This window comes from Chroicocephalus ridibundus, chromosome 3, assembly GCF_963924245.1.
Source record: "Chroicocephalus ridibundus chromosome 3, bChrRid1.1, whole genome shotgun sequence".
Taxonomy (NCBI): domain Eukaryota; kingdom Metazoa; phylum Chordata; class Aves; order Charadriiformes; family Laridae; genus Chroicocephalus; species Chroicocephalus ridibundus.
In genome coordinates this window covers 113,027,285-113,044,080 of record NC_086286.1, presented here as the reverse complement: position 1 = coordinate 113,044,080, position 16,796 = coordinate 113,027,285, and the positions used below count along the sequence as shown (strand labels likewise).

At 39.9% G+C, this 16,796-nt stretch overlaps 1 protein-coding gene across 3 annotated transcripts in view; it reads left to right on the top strand.

Annotated features, from left to right (window-relative positions):
- Positions 1-3,934: 3,934 nt before the first annotated feature.
- The window catches only part of NOL10 (nucleolar protein 10), a 58,526-nt gene continuing 45,664 nt past the window's right edge, over positions 3,935-16,796 (top strand). For 2 of the 3 annotated variants that reach the window (XR_010070459.1, XR_010070458.1), the window contains exons 1-10: positions 3,940-4,023; positions 4,500-4,545; positions 5,307-5,405; positions 6,229-6,306; positions 8,129-8,166; positions 12,496-12,632; positions 13,375-13,440; positions 14,912-14,972; positions 15,496-15,581; positions 15,940-16,018. Coding sequence is in view for 1 of the 3 variants with exons in the window: in XM_063330474.1 (XP_063186544.1) it covers positions 3,958-4,023; positions 4,500-4,545; positions 5,307-5,405; positions 6,229-6,306; positions 8,129-8,166; positions 12,496-12,632; positions 13,375-13,440; positions 14,912-14,972; positions 15,496-15,581; positions 15,940-16,018 (756 nt within the window). In the remaining 2 variants the exon portion in view is untranslated. Of the gene's footprint in view, positions 4,024-4,499; positions 4,546-5,306; positions 5,406-6,228; positions 6,307-8,128; positions 8,167-12,495; positions 12,633-13,374; positions 13,441-14,911; positions 14,973-15,495; positions 15,582-15,939; positions 16,019-16,796 lie in introns of all 3 variants that reach the window. The other variant, XM_063330474.1, reaches the window with a different exon arrangement.

Below are 16,796 nucleotides of genomic sequence, written 5' to 3'. Positions count from 1 at the left end.
CCTCTCTCTGTGTTTTATGACTACTTCTTCAGATGTCACACTAAGGAGTAAAACTCTGCCTCCAAAAAGTCGTTAAGAGCACTGAAATACCCTACTCGAAGTATCTCCCGAGGCAAATTTCTCTAACTGATAACCAAAATTAATTACCTAGATAATTATAACATTGATACTAACGGTAAAGCTTATGTTTTAAGCTTGCAAAACAGCAACCACAGAGCTGTAGTTCTCTATAAAACAATTTACATATCTATTACGTGCATTACCGGTTTAGTCTTCTAGTAATGGGGGGGGTTGGGGGGGGTGTGTCCCCTCTGTGTAAAAAGTATCTTTAAAAATCTGTGAGTGTTTTATTATTATTGTAGTAATGTATTTGAATTATAGTCTAAACTATTTCAATGAAGGAACTCTTAAATAACTTTATATTAACATATTAAAATATTATTTAAATAAAAGCATTTTTATGTATATTTTTAAGATTAGTGTGCAAACACTTACCATAATTCCTTAGCTGTGTATCTATTTCTTAATTATGTTAAAGAATACTGGAGTATTGGTTATTCACTCTCTCCATACTGTGAATTGCAACAGAACCTTCCTGATTAATTGCTTTTGTACACTGAAATGTACAATGAAATGTTGTTTCAATGTGAATATATCTGACAACTCATACTTAACATAAGCATATGTATTGTACGTACTGAAGGGGCACTGTCTAGTTATCATTAAAATCAGCAAAGGTTACGTTCAGTTTGCTTATCACCATGTTGTTTCAGTATACTGCATCATGTCTCACCAGGTAATGCCCACAGCAAATTCTGGCACTAGAAAAACAAAGAAAAAGCAAGGAAAATGATGCACTCTTGTTTGAAAGCATGTTATATCACACCTATTTGCAGTCAGTACACCTACCTGCTCATCTATGTTCATCTGAATGGAAAACCTGAAAGTATATAATTACTACACGCAACAAAGATTCATTACATACAGGAAGCAAAATGCTTTGTCATAGTTGCTCCTTCATCATTCAGATCCTGATTTTTTTAACTCCGTAGTAAGTGTAACAGGCAGATTTGTCTGCTCTTAAATTACCTGGATTGAAATTTTAATAGTCCACATTCTAGTTGATCTTTTCCTCTTCGATTTTCTAGGAAGTCTTAAATGTACGACTCACGAGGCTCAGATTTATCAACCTTGCCTGAGAACTGAATTTGACTAAAAGAACAAAAAATTAATTTCAAATAACTTGAAATACAACGCTGTTTCCTGCTGCGGAGGCAGAACCTCTGGGTTCTACCCCTCTTCTTTTGCGCTGTGGCCAGCTAAATACATCTGGAGAATGGACAAAAACGTCAGGAATCCTTGAGCAGTCCCACCTAAAGAAAGTCACATCATTTTCCAGTCTGTAAGAAACTCCAGTATTTTATATCCCTAGGAATTCTTCGTGGGTTCAGTCCTCCTGACCCCTCCTGACACCTTTTGAGGAGCCCTGGAGCATCCTTGCCTGGCCACTGTTCCAGGATGGCACTGGTCTTCTGCACATCTTGCTTCACACCAACCAATCTGCTGTGGATGTCTGGGATTCCTTAGCGCATCCCGAATGGCACAAGACCTCTGGGTGTGGACAAGTGAATTCAGCTTTAAATGTCTATTCATAGCTTATGGTGGTCTAAGTAATTAGACAGTGGAACCTAGAAATGATTGAGCTCACCCCGAAGAAGACATCTAGTGGCTACTGCGCCACATTGCTCCTCAGGCGTCATTAATAGCTTTTACTAGGCATGAGATTCAGCTGCCTGAGCTTCTAGTGCCACTTGAGATGGCCTTGCACATCCTGCCTGCTCATGCCGTAGATGGGTTTTCCATAGGTCTTGTGTCAGCCCCATCTAGGTGTCCTGGATACCATACGGCATCTCAAATGCCGCTAGAGAACCTACATTTAAGCAAGTGAAGCCTTAGCTCTCTGAAATGGGAGTTTAGATGTCTAGCACCCACAAAACCACCTATATTTAGGTGTGTTGATCTCCCATGAATCTCAGCTATCATGCCCTCTAATATGAACTAGAATAGAGTCCTTTCTAGTCATGATATTGGTATCATCATTGCTGAGAACCATCATCCAGGGAATATTATACTTCAGGCTTATTTGAAACAGCTTCGGTTTGCAACTTGTACTGGAGTTATGTATTGTTGTGATAAGAATTTAGTTGTGATTTTCATTGTTTCTTAAAGATGCATATAGATCGGATATACCTAATTTCAGTCCTTGCCATTGCTCTTGTAAATTAGAATAGATTAGCTAAGAATTTTGGATGTCGTTCTTGTTTAAATGGTGGTGCTACAAAGCAATAAAAATGGGTCTTTTTACATTTGCTGACAAGGTTCTGATCAAACAAATCCTGGATTGATTGTTCTCTGTAAGTAATGGGCATGGTTCACTGTAGCATGAGAAAATTAACCTCCTACACGAAGTCTCCAAAAGCAACTACTGCCTTCCTGATGTAACCTTCAGGCCACACGGAATGGCACCACGCAGGTCTTTGGATGTTTCAAGATGGGGTTTTGCCTACCAAGGAGGAGAGCCACAGACCATGTGGCACAAGCAGCCACCCCTGTTACCTGCCATCTCCGCAAATTGTGACACCTGTCAGCTTCTTACACAGGTGCTTTTTGAATGTTAGAAATGAACGCTTGGGGAAGCTGGTAGCAGCCAAGTTGTTTTGCTATGAGCGATGGTGCTGGCAAAGCTCGCTTTCTCATAGATCTGCATCCTTCCCTATGAGAAGGATTTGCTGCTTCTACCAAGCTGTGTTGCATGGTTGACATGCTGGAGGGAGGGGATGCCATCCAGAAGGATCTGGGCAGACTTGAGAGACGGGTCTGTGTGAACCTCGTGAAGTTCAACAAGGCCAAGTGCAAGGACCTGGATGTGGGTCAGGGCAATCCCAAGCACAATACAGGCTGGGCAGAGAATGCATGGAGAGCAGCTCTGAGAAGGACTTGGCAGTGTTGGTGGATGAGAAGTTCAACATGATGCATCAATGTGCACTCGCAGCCCAGAAAGCCAACCACATCCTGGGCTGCATCAAGAGAAGCGTGGTCAGCAGGTCACGGGAGGTGATTCTGCTCCTCTACGCTGCTCTCGTGAGACCCCACCTGGAGTAGTGTGTCAAGCTCTGGGTCTCCAGCATAAGAATCACAGAATCACAGAATGGTAGGGGTTGCAAGGGACCTTCAGAGATCATCTGGTGCAACTCCCCTGCCAAAGTAGGTTCCCCAAAGAAGGACATGGACCTGTTGGAACGGGTCCAGAGGAGGGACACAAAGATGATCCGAGGGCTGGAGCAGCTATGCTATGAGGACAGGCTGAGAGAGTTGGGGTTGTTCAGCCTGGAGAAGAGAAGGCTCCAGGGAGACCTTATAGCCCCTTCCAGTACCTGAAGGGGCCTACAGGAAAGATGGGGAGGGGTTCTTTATCAGGGAGTGGAGTGATAGGATGAGGGGTAACGGTTTTAAACCGAAGGAGGGTAGACTTAGATTGGATATCAGAAAGAAATTTTTTACTGTGAGGGCAGTGAGACACCGGAGCAGGTTGCCCAGGGAAGCTGTGGATGCCCCATCCCTGGAAGTGTTCAAGGCCAGGCTGGATGGGGCTCTGAGCAGCCTGGTCTAGTGGGAGGTGTCCCTGCCCATGGCAGGAGGGTTGGAACTAGGTGATTTTTAAGGTCCCTTCCAACTCGCGCCATTCCATGATTCTTCCCTGTAAGAGGGAGGGTGCAAAAGCCGCCCTCACCCGGGCTGCCCCTGGACCCCGCGCAGGAGCTCGGCCCGGCCCGGCCCGCCGCGCCCCGGCCTCCCTCAGGGCCCGGCCGCCGCCGGGTGGAAGCAGCGCCGTGCCGGAAGCAGCGATCCGCCTTCCGCTTCCCCTCTGCCCGGGAAGAGGCGGGTACGGCCGCGGCCATGCAGGTCTCCAGCCTCAACGAGGTGAAGATCTACAGCCTGAGCGCCGGCAGGAGCCTCCCGGAGGTGAGGGAGCGGGGCGAGGGGACGCGCCGCCGCTGGCCCGACCTCGCCTGGCCTCTCCGGTGGCCGGGCCTCGGGCCGCCGGCGGCTCCTTGGCAGGAGGCTTTAAAAACGTGCTGTAGGGTTCGGGCCTGAGCCCCAGCCCGGGCCAGGGCCACTCGCCCGGTTGCCCCTGCCCCTCCTGGTGCCGAGGACAGGGATCATTAACTAAAACCAGCTACCGGTACTTCTTAAACTAAAAATGCAGTTTCAGTGCGGCCGTCTCTAACTGCCGGTGTGTCATTTTACAGACCCTTAAAAACCGCGACTTTGTGAGTTTTCTAGGTGTGGGATGGTTAAACTTGCCAGTGGAAGTTTTCAAATAATCAAGAAGAAAAGAATTAACGGCCTGGATGGCTTACACTCCCGAACTGGATAAACTTTAAGCAATTGTCTTTATGGGTAATGAGCTGAAGACTGATTTATATGTTTTCTTACAGTGGCTCTCAGACAGGAAGAAAAGAGCTTTACAGAAGAAAGATGTGGGTGAGTTTTGCTGGCACAGGGTCCTCAGTAATGCCCGGCCACACATATACAACATGCAAGTCCCAAAGGAGACACTTTACTATCTGATAGATGGAAGTCATGCCTAGTTTATCTCTTTAAAACTGCAAAATTAAAGCTATAAATAGTTACTTCAACACCCTTTATAGCTCTATGTGAACAGAATATTACCAATATTGTTTGAAGTTTCAGACATTAAACATCGGGGCTGTAGATTGTACAGAAACATGATGGATTAGTTCCATGCGTAGCATATGATAAAGTCCAACTATAAACTCCTCTATAGTATTATGCTAGTCTTAAGAGTGCAGGAACATCATCGTTTTAGCCTAAACTTGTTATACAACATAAAAATGGCTATTTACATACCATAGGAAGTGTTGTAGAAGAAACTCAACCAATAAAAAAATGCACAAAGTTAAAAGGAGGATAGAATACATCATGCATCTTAGTTGTGTAAAATGTGTGATAAATGTTTGCTACTACACTTTATAATAATTTGTTACAGAGTTGCTTCAGAATAGACATTGATTGTGCATGGAGGTCACCTGCTCAGGGTTAACAGGTTGTATTAATCTGCTTATAAAGTGTTAATTATACTTAAAAGATATTTATACTTCAAAAGGTCTGAAAAGATATTCTCTATATTCAATCAACTCAACATGCTTGCATAAGAAACCATTACAGTTCTTTGGACTGATAAAACTGTGCTACCTTTACAAAAATTTTTTTTTTCTTTATAGATATCCGTAGAAGAATTGAACTTATTCAAGACTTTGAAATGCCCACGGTTAGCACAAAGATTAAGGTATCAAGAGATGGACAGTATATTATGGCAGTTGGTGAGTTAACAAAGTGTCTCTGTAGAAGAGGCCGAAAGTGGTAGAAAATTTCGGTTGCAGAATGACATTATTTCAGGTAGAATTGATAAGAGTTCATTTTTAAATCAGCAGAGTTTTGGAAGCTTACTGTTAAGATGAGATAGAAGTGGCTGTCGTGGTAGTGGTATTGTGAAACACTTTTTTTTTTTTAGAATTCAGGTGTTTTTAAAATCATAGAATGGTTTGAGTTGGAAGGGACCTTTGAAGATCATCTAGTCCAGCCCCCCTGCCATCAAGGGTTCATAATGCAATTGAAAACTAAACTGTTTATAATGGAGTTGAAAACTAAGTTCTTAATTATTTTTATTGTATGTATGTAAATTTGCTTTAAATAACTTCTGAACATTGTTGTTTGAGTATAGTTTTAAAGGATGGAGGATAATGCTACATTTTGTAACTGTAAAAGCAGGATCCAAACATGAATGCTTTAGTAGGTGTTAACAGCATAAGGAGACTTGGTCTTTCAGACTTACTGGAAGGCATTATTAAATGTATCTGGTAATCAGAAGAACCTACATACGAGCAGGGTGCTTTCAGGCACCAAAGACAATAAACAGGCCATAAGGTTGTGTTACTAAGAGGCATGTTTTTCCAGTCACAGAGACTCTGGTAAGATCAGAATGCTTATAGTTGAAATACAGTAAAGCCTGTGCATGTAAGACATTATATTTAAAAAACCAAACCAAAACAAGCTTTAATATTATATTTTTTATTTTTTATCCTTTAAAAATATTTTTATTTTTATCTTTTAATTTTTTGATTAAATATTAAATTGTTCTTTCAGGAACTTACAAGCCAAGGATCCGCTGTTTTGATACCTATCAGTTATCCCAGAAATTTGAAAGATGTTTAGATTCTGAAGGTTAGTATAAGCTGTAGCTGTTAGTACAAGATATCTTTCCTACGTAATTCAGGTTGGACTCAAGTAGAAATTTCCCTCCCTATGCTGGGGGGCAGAATGTACTTTGGAGGAACATGAGAATCTAGAGTAAAACGTCACCTTCTCTTTCTCTCTGTAGTTTTACATTCTCCTCCTTCTTCAAAGTTCTTTCCTCTCTTGGAGCGGTGTGAAGGGTGTAAGATTTACCTTGAATCCAGTAAGCGTGAGACTCAGAGAGTGAATGTGGCTGAAGGCTGTGTTTTGTTTGGGGAATGCGATGCGGGTACAACGGCTGGGCGGTGGTCAGTTCTCCCTTCTTTCTTCTGTGAAGCAGTACAGTAGGCGAATGCACAGTGGTTCTGCCATTGTTACTGAACAGTGTTACCACAGTTTCTCCTCTGGAGCCCAAGCTCAGTAGGTGAGTTACAGCGTAAAGAGTGAATTTGTTTGTTTTGGAAGCAAGATGCTTAGGAATGGATGGTAGCATGGCCAAGGCCCTAATTACACCTTATTTGCTACAAATTTGGAGGGAAAACAACTATGGTGAGGAAAGCAAGGAGCCACATAGACAATGGGAAAGGGAAAATCTGCTGGCAGTTAGACTAGGGGAAGAGGTCAGGGCTGCTGTGGCTCTGAGTTTTAGGGTGCATGGATTTGGGGAATGGTGCTTTGGTTTTTTTGGTTTGTTTTTTGTTAAAGAGTGGGATGTTAGAAGACCAATGGCTGAAAACTGGGATACAGGGGTCACCAAAGCAATGAGGGGATGAGTACAGAGTGGCAGAAATCGTAAATCATTACGGAAGAATGAAACTGGTCTGTGATGTGTGCGAAAGTGATGTGAAAAATAAAAATTGACAACTACTGAAAGGTCAGGAGAAGGGGAGTAGCACGTGGTGGTGTTTCTTCACTCTGTGCCTCAGGACTCCAAGGAGTCATGTAGGGTGAAGGGACAGTGCTACAACATAGTAGGAGGGGAGGTGGTAGGGGCAGGGGCTCAGAGGCTGGGGAGAGGAAGGTATGGCAAGAGCGAGACCCGCTTTAAAAGAGTAGGAGTCATTGTAATAGTAAATGCTTGCTGGTAATTAGAGCTTAAAGTGAGGTTGGTTTTTTTTGACCTGGCATCTTGCTAGACTGCAGAAGTATGTTTAATTTGAAGTGTATCGTAGAGTCACTTCAGGTAACTTTAAATGAGCTACCTCATTTAAATGGAACCAATTTAGCTGAAGCAGCTACTCCCTAATGCTCCCAACCCATCTCATATAGAGCTAGGCAAATCTCAATACATTGCAGTTTTCATCATAGATAGTAGCTTTCAAATTTGTGATTTTTTTTTTTTTGAACCTTAAAACTTCTTCTGTGGAAGTGCTGACCCCTTATAAGGATCGCATGTGCGGGTTTGTGTGCAGTATGTCCAAACTCACATCGTTTTTTATCATCTTTGACGGTTTACCAAAGATCCATGGACCACACACTCACTGAAAACTATTTGATTAGACCTTCCCCGAGCCAATAAATACATGGTTGAACGTTGTGTTTAGGAACGTGTCAAGTATACAAGATGATAAAAAGATTACAAGATGCTTCATATGTTTCTAAAGTTTTAGAAAACTACTTACTATTTTGCAAATAAAGTTACATAATTAAAGATTTTATCACAGTGCCTGCATTATGCACTGACACCTGTGGGGAATACTTACATGACTAAAGGTTAGCATGGATGTAAATGTTTTCAGGATTTATGCCAATGTTTGCAAATAAGTTTGCTTACCTAGTTGACTTAAAATTCTCTTGCTCTCTCCTCTAGTGGTTACGTTTGAGATTTTATCAGATGATTACTCAAAGGTATGTTTAATGTTTTCAATGTATAAATGAAAAAATCGTTTAATATGTATATTAAAATGCATTTTCATATATAGTACAGGCAGTCAATCAAAACAACTTTTGGAACAGAAAAGTTTTTTTTAAAGAAGCAAACTGGATAAACATTTTTTGTACATTCAAAATGTTGTTTGTTTTCTTTGTCTCTTTGTGTTATAATTTGCCTTACCACTTTTAAAGTCTTTTGTCTGTAGTACAGAAAAACTTCAAATAATGATCTATTCTACAAACAAAATAATATGAAAAATGGAATTAGTTATTCTTTCTAGGATAACATTTAGTCACAGTCCCTTGTGTTAAGTGATACACAGATGCACCTTTTTTTTATATAGCCTGATTTGTCAGCATTGTTGTAGCCATGGTGATTCTAAGCGTATCAATGAGGCAAAAATTGTGGAGAGAAGTAATTTTTTTTTTTATTATTTTATTTTTTCTTATGAAGTGCTGTACATGGAGGAAACAGTTGAGTTTCCTCCATCAGCTGGGCTGACCATCAGCCCTTTTTCAGGCCCAGTACAGTTACTGCACCCAATTCTGATTAACACGTGGCTGTTTTCTTCAGCTGCAGCAGTTGGTGTAATAATAGATGTTACCTCTTTCTGTAAACTTTGCTTTGCTGATTCATCAAGGTGTTAAATATGAAATTTAAGCATATAATTTTCCTCATTTCATTAGGACAAACCTTGGTTGTTGGTTTTTTTAGTTAAACGTTTATTTTAATACTTTTTTTTCTGAGAAGAGACGTTAGCATTTCTGGTACAGGTTTGTTTGAATAAATATTTCTATTTGATCAGAGACATTATCATCTAGCCTTCTAGCTTTAGTCCTTTCAAAATTTTTCCCCTGTGAAATTTCTGAGAATGTGCATGAATTCAAATCGCAGAAGGTGGTGACTGATGGAGTACAGTACCCTCCCACTTGTCTGTCTGGGGGAGAATGTTTCTGGTTGTACAGACCAAACAGTTATTTGGGAGACTGACAAACACATTGTGTTCACAAATAAATTTCTGACTGGTTACAAACAGTAAGGCTTGTGTGTGTTTTCAACTGAAATTTCAGAATGGAGCCCTACTTTCACAATGTAATACAGCCTTATTTTCAGTTTTAGTTTCCTAAAACTTACCAAATCATTCGAAAGAAAATTAATTTCATGTAGCTGCCATAATGTTTTGAACATGTTAGAAAGAGGGAACAATATTTGAGAAATTACACTTGAAATGCTTAGAAGCGTAAAAATGTTGATTGGAAAGGGGACCTCCAGATGTCATTTAATGCTTGAACCAGGACTGTCAAAAATTGCAAGCATGGAGGTTCCACAAATTCACTGAATAAATTGTTGCAATGCTGCACTACCTCATCGTAAAGAATTTTTCCTTCCTGTCCCACCTGCCCAGGAAAATCTGAAGTTTTCACTGTTGCTATTGCAGAGAGCTTGACTCTTGTCATTTTTGTAACTGCACTTCAGTTGCTGGCTGCTATTAGGTAGTCCTGCAGGGTGCTGTTTGCCTGACAAAACAAGCTGAGATTCATCCAACCTTTCTTTGTACATTTGTTGTTCTGCCCCTTGTCTGTCTTGGTAGCCCTTGATGTTCTCAACATCCCTCTTGAATTGGGAGGCCCGACACTAGACACACTGCTGCACGCTTTAGTAGCACAGCAAAAATAGCTTCTCCCCAGCTCCTGCTGTCGTCTTAAGGTCACAGAATCACAGAATGGTAAGGCTGGGAAGGAACCCTTGGAGATCACCTAGTCCAACCCCCCTGCCAAAGCAGGGTCACCTAGAGCAGGCTGCACAGGAGCACATCCAGGTGGGTTTTGAATATCTCCAGAGAAGGAGATTCCATAACCTCTTCTGGGCAGCCTGCTCCAGTGCTCTGCCACCCTTAAAGTAAAGAAGTTTTTCCTCATGTTGAGATGGAATTTCCTGTGTTTCAGCTTGTCACCTTTTGAGGCTTATTGGCATTTTTACCATGAGAGCGTGCTGTTGGCTTTCATTGGTATTCGTATCCATAAGGCCAGTTACACTTAGGTGCTCTCCTAAATTTTAGACTTAGAAGTTTCAGACTTAGGAGAGAGTGATGTCTTTTTTTCCACGGCCTTTTGCAGAGACACATATTTCTGCTTAGTATTTTTGCCACACACCAGTGGCTGTGCTTTTGCTACCCTGAAGTTGTAGTTTTCTGGTAGTAACCAAAATTAATTTAGTTCAAAAGAAAGACAAACATGATTTACAGGGAGTTGTATCCACTGCTAATGAAAGAGAACACAAATATCACAGAATGGTTTAGGTTGGAAGATCATCTAGTTCCAAGTGCCCTTCCCTGGTCAGGGACACCTCCCTCTAGACCAGGTTATTCAAAGCGCCATCCAACCTGGCCTCGAACACCTCTAGGGAAGAGGCCTCCACAGCTTCTCTGGGCAACCTGTTCCAGTGTCTCACCACCTTCATAATGAAAAATTTCTTCCTGATGTCAATCTAAATCCACCCTCTTCTAGTTTGAAGACGTTACCCCTTGTCCTGGTGCTACATGCCCTTGTAAAAAGGCCCTCTCCAGACTTCTTGTCTTCAAGTCCAGTTTTGGAGAATTTTTTTCTTAAAATAGAAAATTATTAGAGCTAAGGCATTCATTAGCAGAATATTTGGTTGCTTTTGGCAGCTATCAAAAACTTTCTAAAATCTTTTTGGAGGTAGAGTTGGTGAGAAGAAAACTCACTTTTCTCACTGAAAGCAAACTGCATCTTTATTCCTAGTAACGTGTTCTTGGTGGCTTGCTGGTAGTGAACTAAAGTAATGTGATACTGATATTTTTAAATTAAATGTGGTTTAATTTTGTATTCTTCTCATAGTTTAGGTAGCTTCTGTACTGCATGAAGATGCAGACGTTTATTCTTTTGCAATGATGACAGAGAAAAGATTTGATACGGACATTGTTTCAAACAGACAAGTAAAGAGCTTTGCTTGTTGTAAACTTCCGGTAGAAAGAATCAAGGCATTAGGCACACACAGGATTGATTGGGATGTATATGAAAAACATCATTGTATAACCACGGTGCAGCTGCATCTGTAATCTCAAAGTTGTAGTTACACTTCTGAAAGATGTTACTCAGTCTTGGACCAAGATGAGCAAGTCCCTGAATAAAAGTTGAAACACTGGGGTTTCTGATATCAGAAAAAGCATAATTAAGGGGTGGCTTAATGATAAATAGGCATGAAGTACTAGCCCAGGTCTGTACTTTCTCCATGTCTCATAAGGGAAGAATATACAGATATATAAGTAAAGATGACAGATTCAAAATAACTTTTGTAGCTCACCTTTCCGCAGTTTCTCATCCTTATTTGAGTTGCTAATGTAGTCCAGCAGTAGGAAATTTAAAATCGTCATTATCTACTACTTTTAGAAGATGCATGGGCTCTACATATTCTAAAATAAACCAGCACTTTTCTAATCTAAGCTAAATAGGGATGAGGCTCAGAGTCAAGACTCAGCCTGTGATTGTGCATCTCGTTTAATTGTTGGCATGAATCGTGGCACGAGTTTGGGCCAGGCCAACTGTTCCTCCATCAGACAGTGCCCGGCTATGGCTTGAGGTACAGCATGAGTATAACGGATGGTGTGGATGAGGCTGTCTCTGTTTGAAATGGGGAGAATTCCTTCATATGGATGTGAGTTGTGCCATTTTAACTTGCCATCAGGGCTATAGGGGCAGGTTCTGGCTTATTTTATTTACTAGACTAGATGTAGCCTTCTAGTAACGCCTTCCTGTGGGCTCTTCCAAGAGTGAGATGTTTGTCCAAGTTTCAGAAAGAAACAATGTGCTGCTTCAGTTGGCAAACAACAAAAAAAATACACTAAGGTCGTTGGTGTCGTTTATTGGAACACTGTCATGCGTCAGGATGTGTTTAGTACCTGTGAACATCTTGGTGTCTGCATGGCATTGTACCTGGAAGAAATTATTAACTCTGGTGTCTGAAAGAAGTACAGATACTAATTTTAGTGCAGCATAACACTGAGGTGATGATGCTGCTTCTGGTTGCAGAGTCACTTTCAGGGTATGGCATATACTTTCGTGAATATACATTTAATCTTTATTAATAAAGCTTTTTGTTGCGGCTAGTGAGAGTGATGAAGCACTAGTTGATTCTCTCATTTTAATCGAAGTGGTTTAAATGAGTTGTGATAAACCTGTGTGAGCTTGAAATAAAAATAAATCACTGGAGTTCATGCTGTAAGACAAGTTGAGGAGATTGTCATCTGCTTCTCTTTGTTTCAGTGCTTTCTGTTTTATTTTCAGATTGTCTTCTTGCAGTGTGGTAGGTTTGTGGAGTTTCATTCGCAACACGGCCATTACTACAAGACAAGAATACCAAAATTTGGTAGAGATTTCTCTTATCACTATCCATCGTGTGACCTGTATTTTGTAGGAGCAAGGTACTGATTAAGTGGATTATATTGTTTCGCTTTTGTTAGCAATGTTTTCCAAAAATAAAATTAATATTAAAATACCAGAAATGTTAAAAGTTGGAAGAAGTGGCAGTTCCTTAGAAGTTAGTAATGTAGACTGTTTGTGAACAGTGGAAAATGTGGGAAGACTAAGATTAATTCAGTTCCTGTACTGTTTTAAGACTTTTTTTCTTCGATTCTAAAACCAGGTACATTATGTATTTGCAAATTTGTTATAAAAATTGCAGTTCGGTGTCTTGTCCTAAAAGCGATTAGCATCTAAGGAAGGAAAATTAACTTCTATCCTGGTTGGTGTTTTGTTGCTGTTAAAGCATGAGTCAAATCACATAAAATAATTATTTGAGTTTGTGAGAAGACATAGTGAAAATAAAATGAGGTCTTCAGGGTTTCAAATAAAATAAGTAGCAATTCAAGATGTAATGTAAATCATAGTAAATGAAAAGATTTTAAGAAAGGAATTAATGCATCCCTTCCCTGGGAAAAGAAGGGATATCGCAGTGTAATAAATATCTCTGGTGAACATGCACATTTTTCTCTGTATTTTTCACACTGAAGGATAGATGTGTCTTATATTTCAGAATGTGAAGTCTGAAAATTGTGCATTTGGTAAAATTAGGCTGTCAGCAAGAATCTTTATAACTCCTCCTACCTTATGACAGTATTTTCAGTATTCGTAAAAGAAGAGTAATTTTGGATTTTTCCTTTGTAGTTCTGAAGTATACAGGCTAAATCTGGAACAAGGAAGGTTTCTCAACTCCCTGCAAAGTGATGCTTCGTAAGTAATCTGTAATGCATGGCGTCTATCTGTCTTCTTTCCACCAGGTGGAAGCAAACTACTAGAATGCTTACCATCAGTACTGTGTCTGAATACTGCCCAAACGCATTGTAGAGTTGAAAAGGAACATATGCTGAGTGTGAGCCTCATTTTATTTTATGTTCTGTAATTCTTTGTTCTAGTTTTTGTGCTTTAATTGAGTTTTCTTTTGTGGATATTCTAAAATTGCTTAATATAGACTTGTAATAGGTATTATATAACTTGATCTTAAGAGCATTTCATTAAAACTTTGCCATTATTGCTCAATTTAGCCATCATATAGAGATCTACCCACAGGGTATGTACTTTCCCAGACATGTCTTTGTCCTTCTGCTCTTGGAGTAGCCCAAAGAGAATTTTTGTATCTCCAGCATGTGTCTGATTCTTTTGAAAACCCTACCAGAGCAGGAGCTGGGCTCCTTTCATGTGGGGAGAGGCAGATGAGAAGAACAGACTTGGCTAGATAAAGTGGCTAGTTGGTGGGCAACAGCTGGTGTTCAGTGGGTAGGATAGCTTAATGGACGAAGCAATATTTGGGAAGGCACAATACAGAAACCGAGCAGCATTAAAAAAAAAAAAAAAAGTGGGAAAATCCTGGAGTAGGAGACCTAAGGGTGTAGTGTAAAATCTGAATTAGAGAGACGAGACTTGAAGTTGTGGGAAGGTTGTGAAGTGGGGGAGTTGGATGAGTTACAGAGTTAGAGATGGGGGGATTTGCATGGAAGAAGTTGGAAAGTGCTGGGATGAATGGTGTAAAGAGAAGTATTTGTACTTTGGAAGAATTGTTGGAGAAATACAGGGCTCTTGGATGCCCTGTTGAGAAATAAAGTACTTGGGTGAGGGAAGGGAAGACAGGCCATTCATCAGAATATGCTGGAGATGTAAGCTTCAGAACGTAAGTAATTGGGAAGACATTTTTGCATAATTGAGTGGCTTAAGAATATAGTGGAGCAGAGCGATATGGCAGGGCGTGGTGGTAGGTGGCGGATATGGGCAGAGAAACACGGAATCATTCAGGTTGGAAAGAACCTCAGAGCCCAGCCTCCTGCTGAAGGCATGGTCACACTGAATTCAGATGAATTTTCCCAGAGGGTTTTGAAAACTCCAAGGATGGAAATTCCACAGCCTCTACGGGCAACCCGTTCTAGTGCTTAATTATCCTCATAGTGTAAAAATATTATCCTTGCATACAGTTGGAACCTTACCTGTTTCAAGTAATCAGCACTGTCTCTGATTACTCCAAATTCTTGGTAAGCTCCTCTTAAGTATGGGAAGCTGTTGTTAGTTGGCCATCCATCCCTCCCTCCCGCCCTCCAGCTTTTGCTTTTCCCAGCTGAGCAATAGTATACATGATTACAGAAATCTTTTGTGAATCTTTTTCATGTGTTAAATTATTCTGAGGTCATTAAACTTGCTCCTTTTTCTGTTTTAGAGAGAGTAATGCCTGTGACATAAATCCTGTACACTTCTTGTTTGCTATGGGAACGGCTGAGGTAAATGTTTGCATTCCTTTTATAAAAAGGGCAGCAGTGTTTGTTTCTTTTTTTATGTAAGTTTGCATGAGGATAAGACGAAATCATGACAGGAACCTCATTAATTAATTTGATCTCATTTGCTATATTAAGTATAGATCTGTTAAACAAAATGACTTTTTAGAGCATAGTGCAGATAATAATTTCTGAGCTACCTTGGTTGCTGAGATGCTTGAGATTTTGGAAATAGGAGAGAACGTAATGTTATGTTGCTTTACAGTATAGCCATCTGTAGAGATTAACTAGCACGTGAACCCCATTAATCTTCAGAAATTTCGTGTTAATGGTTTTGATTCAGATCACGTTTTTTAAAACTATAAATCAGATGTGTGGAGCTTGTATGCTATTATTAGAACAACTCATGTCAACCTAGGAAATTTGATTAATTATTCATAGACTAAGTAATTCATAATTTTATTTAAACATTTTCAGAATACCAGACATATGTTGCATAAGCTTGAAATGTATTTTCTAAATTGTTTAGGGTAAAGTGGAATGCTGGGATCCGAGAACTAGAAATCGCGTTGGGCTGTTGGACTGTGCTTTAAGCAGTGTGACAGCAGACACAGAGTGAGTAAAGGCTACCTTTCCAAAGTGTGGTGTTCTGTTTTTTTCAGAAGTTTTGCTTTTCGAAACAAATCCCACTTTGTATGAAAATGAGCTGCCCGTGGTCTTCTCATTGCTAGTGTGAATAAAGAGTTCTCTTAGACATAAATGGAGTCTCTTAGTTATTGATATGAGTAGTAGTGGCTAATTTTCTATACAACCATAAGTTGTGAATGTAAACAATACAGCTTTTTGAAGTAGAATTTCTGTGTCATATCTGTAAATTAATTTACATTCATTATCTTAGCTATTTTTAAGATTGAAAAAAATATTTGCAGCCTTTATTGAAAGACTGTCTAACTATAAGCATTGTGCTTTGCAGGATAGATGGTTTACCGTCCGTTTCGGCACTGAAATTTGATGGAGCTTTGAATATGGCTGTTGGAACATCTACTGGGCAGGTAGACTTAACTGCATCTACAGCAGTTCTTAGGAGATCCTGTTCTTGCAGTTGCCAGTCCAGGTCTATTATACATTGAGTGCGCTTATTGTAATGTCAATATATATTAATAAAAGCATTTATAAGAGCATAAATTACATGTATAGATTTAAGCTACAAATTAATTTTGTCAAATGGTCATGCTCTTCAGAATACTGTAGGGACCACTGAAAATCATCACAACCTACATACGTATAACTTCAAAGAGTCAAGTATGTGGGGAAGTTGTTGTTTTTTGAGACTGAATCAGTACTATCTCGATGCAACATATATGGTATCCCATATCTTGATGGTGGCTAACAAAGCAGAAGCGATTGTCTCTCAACTATTGTTCTTACTGCGTTATCTTTCTATAAGGGATCATTTAGATTCATTTTTTCATTGTTACCATAATATTTGTTAAGGGGAGTATGGGGATTTTTTTCTGCCTTCATCATTCTTTTGTTGGATTTAGAAAACTGTAGCTTATTCAAGAGCAGATAGGTATGTTAGAGTTGTATTTATGATAATGTCAGTATACATGTCAAGCAAGTTTTATTGGAGATTATATTTTTTATTAAACCGATAATATTTTTTTCTCAAAATTATTACTATTCATAACTTTGCGTATGAAAGATTTAAGGTCTTTTTCAAGTTCCATAGGAAACTTTGGAGACAGGGCCTGTACTCTCTATTTTCCTTAAAATAAAAAATTAACATTCTCTTGATGTTCCACTGAGTGAAAGTGATACTGAATGCGG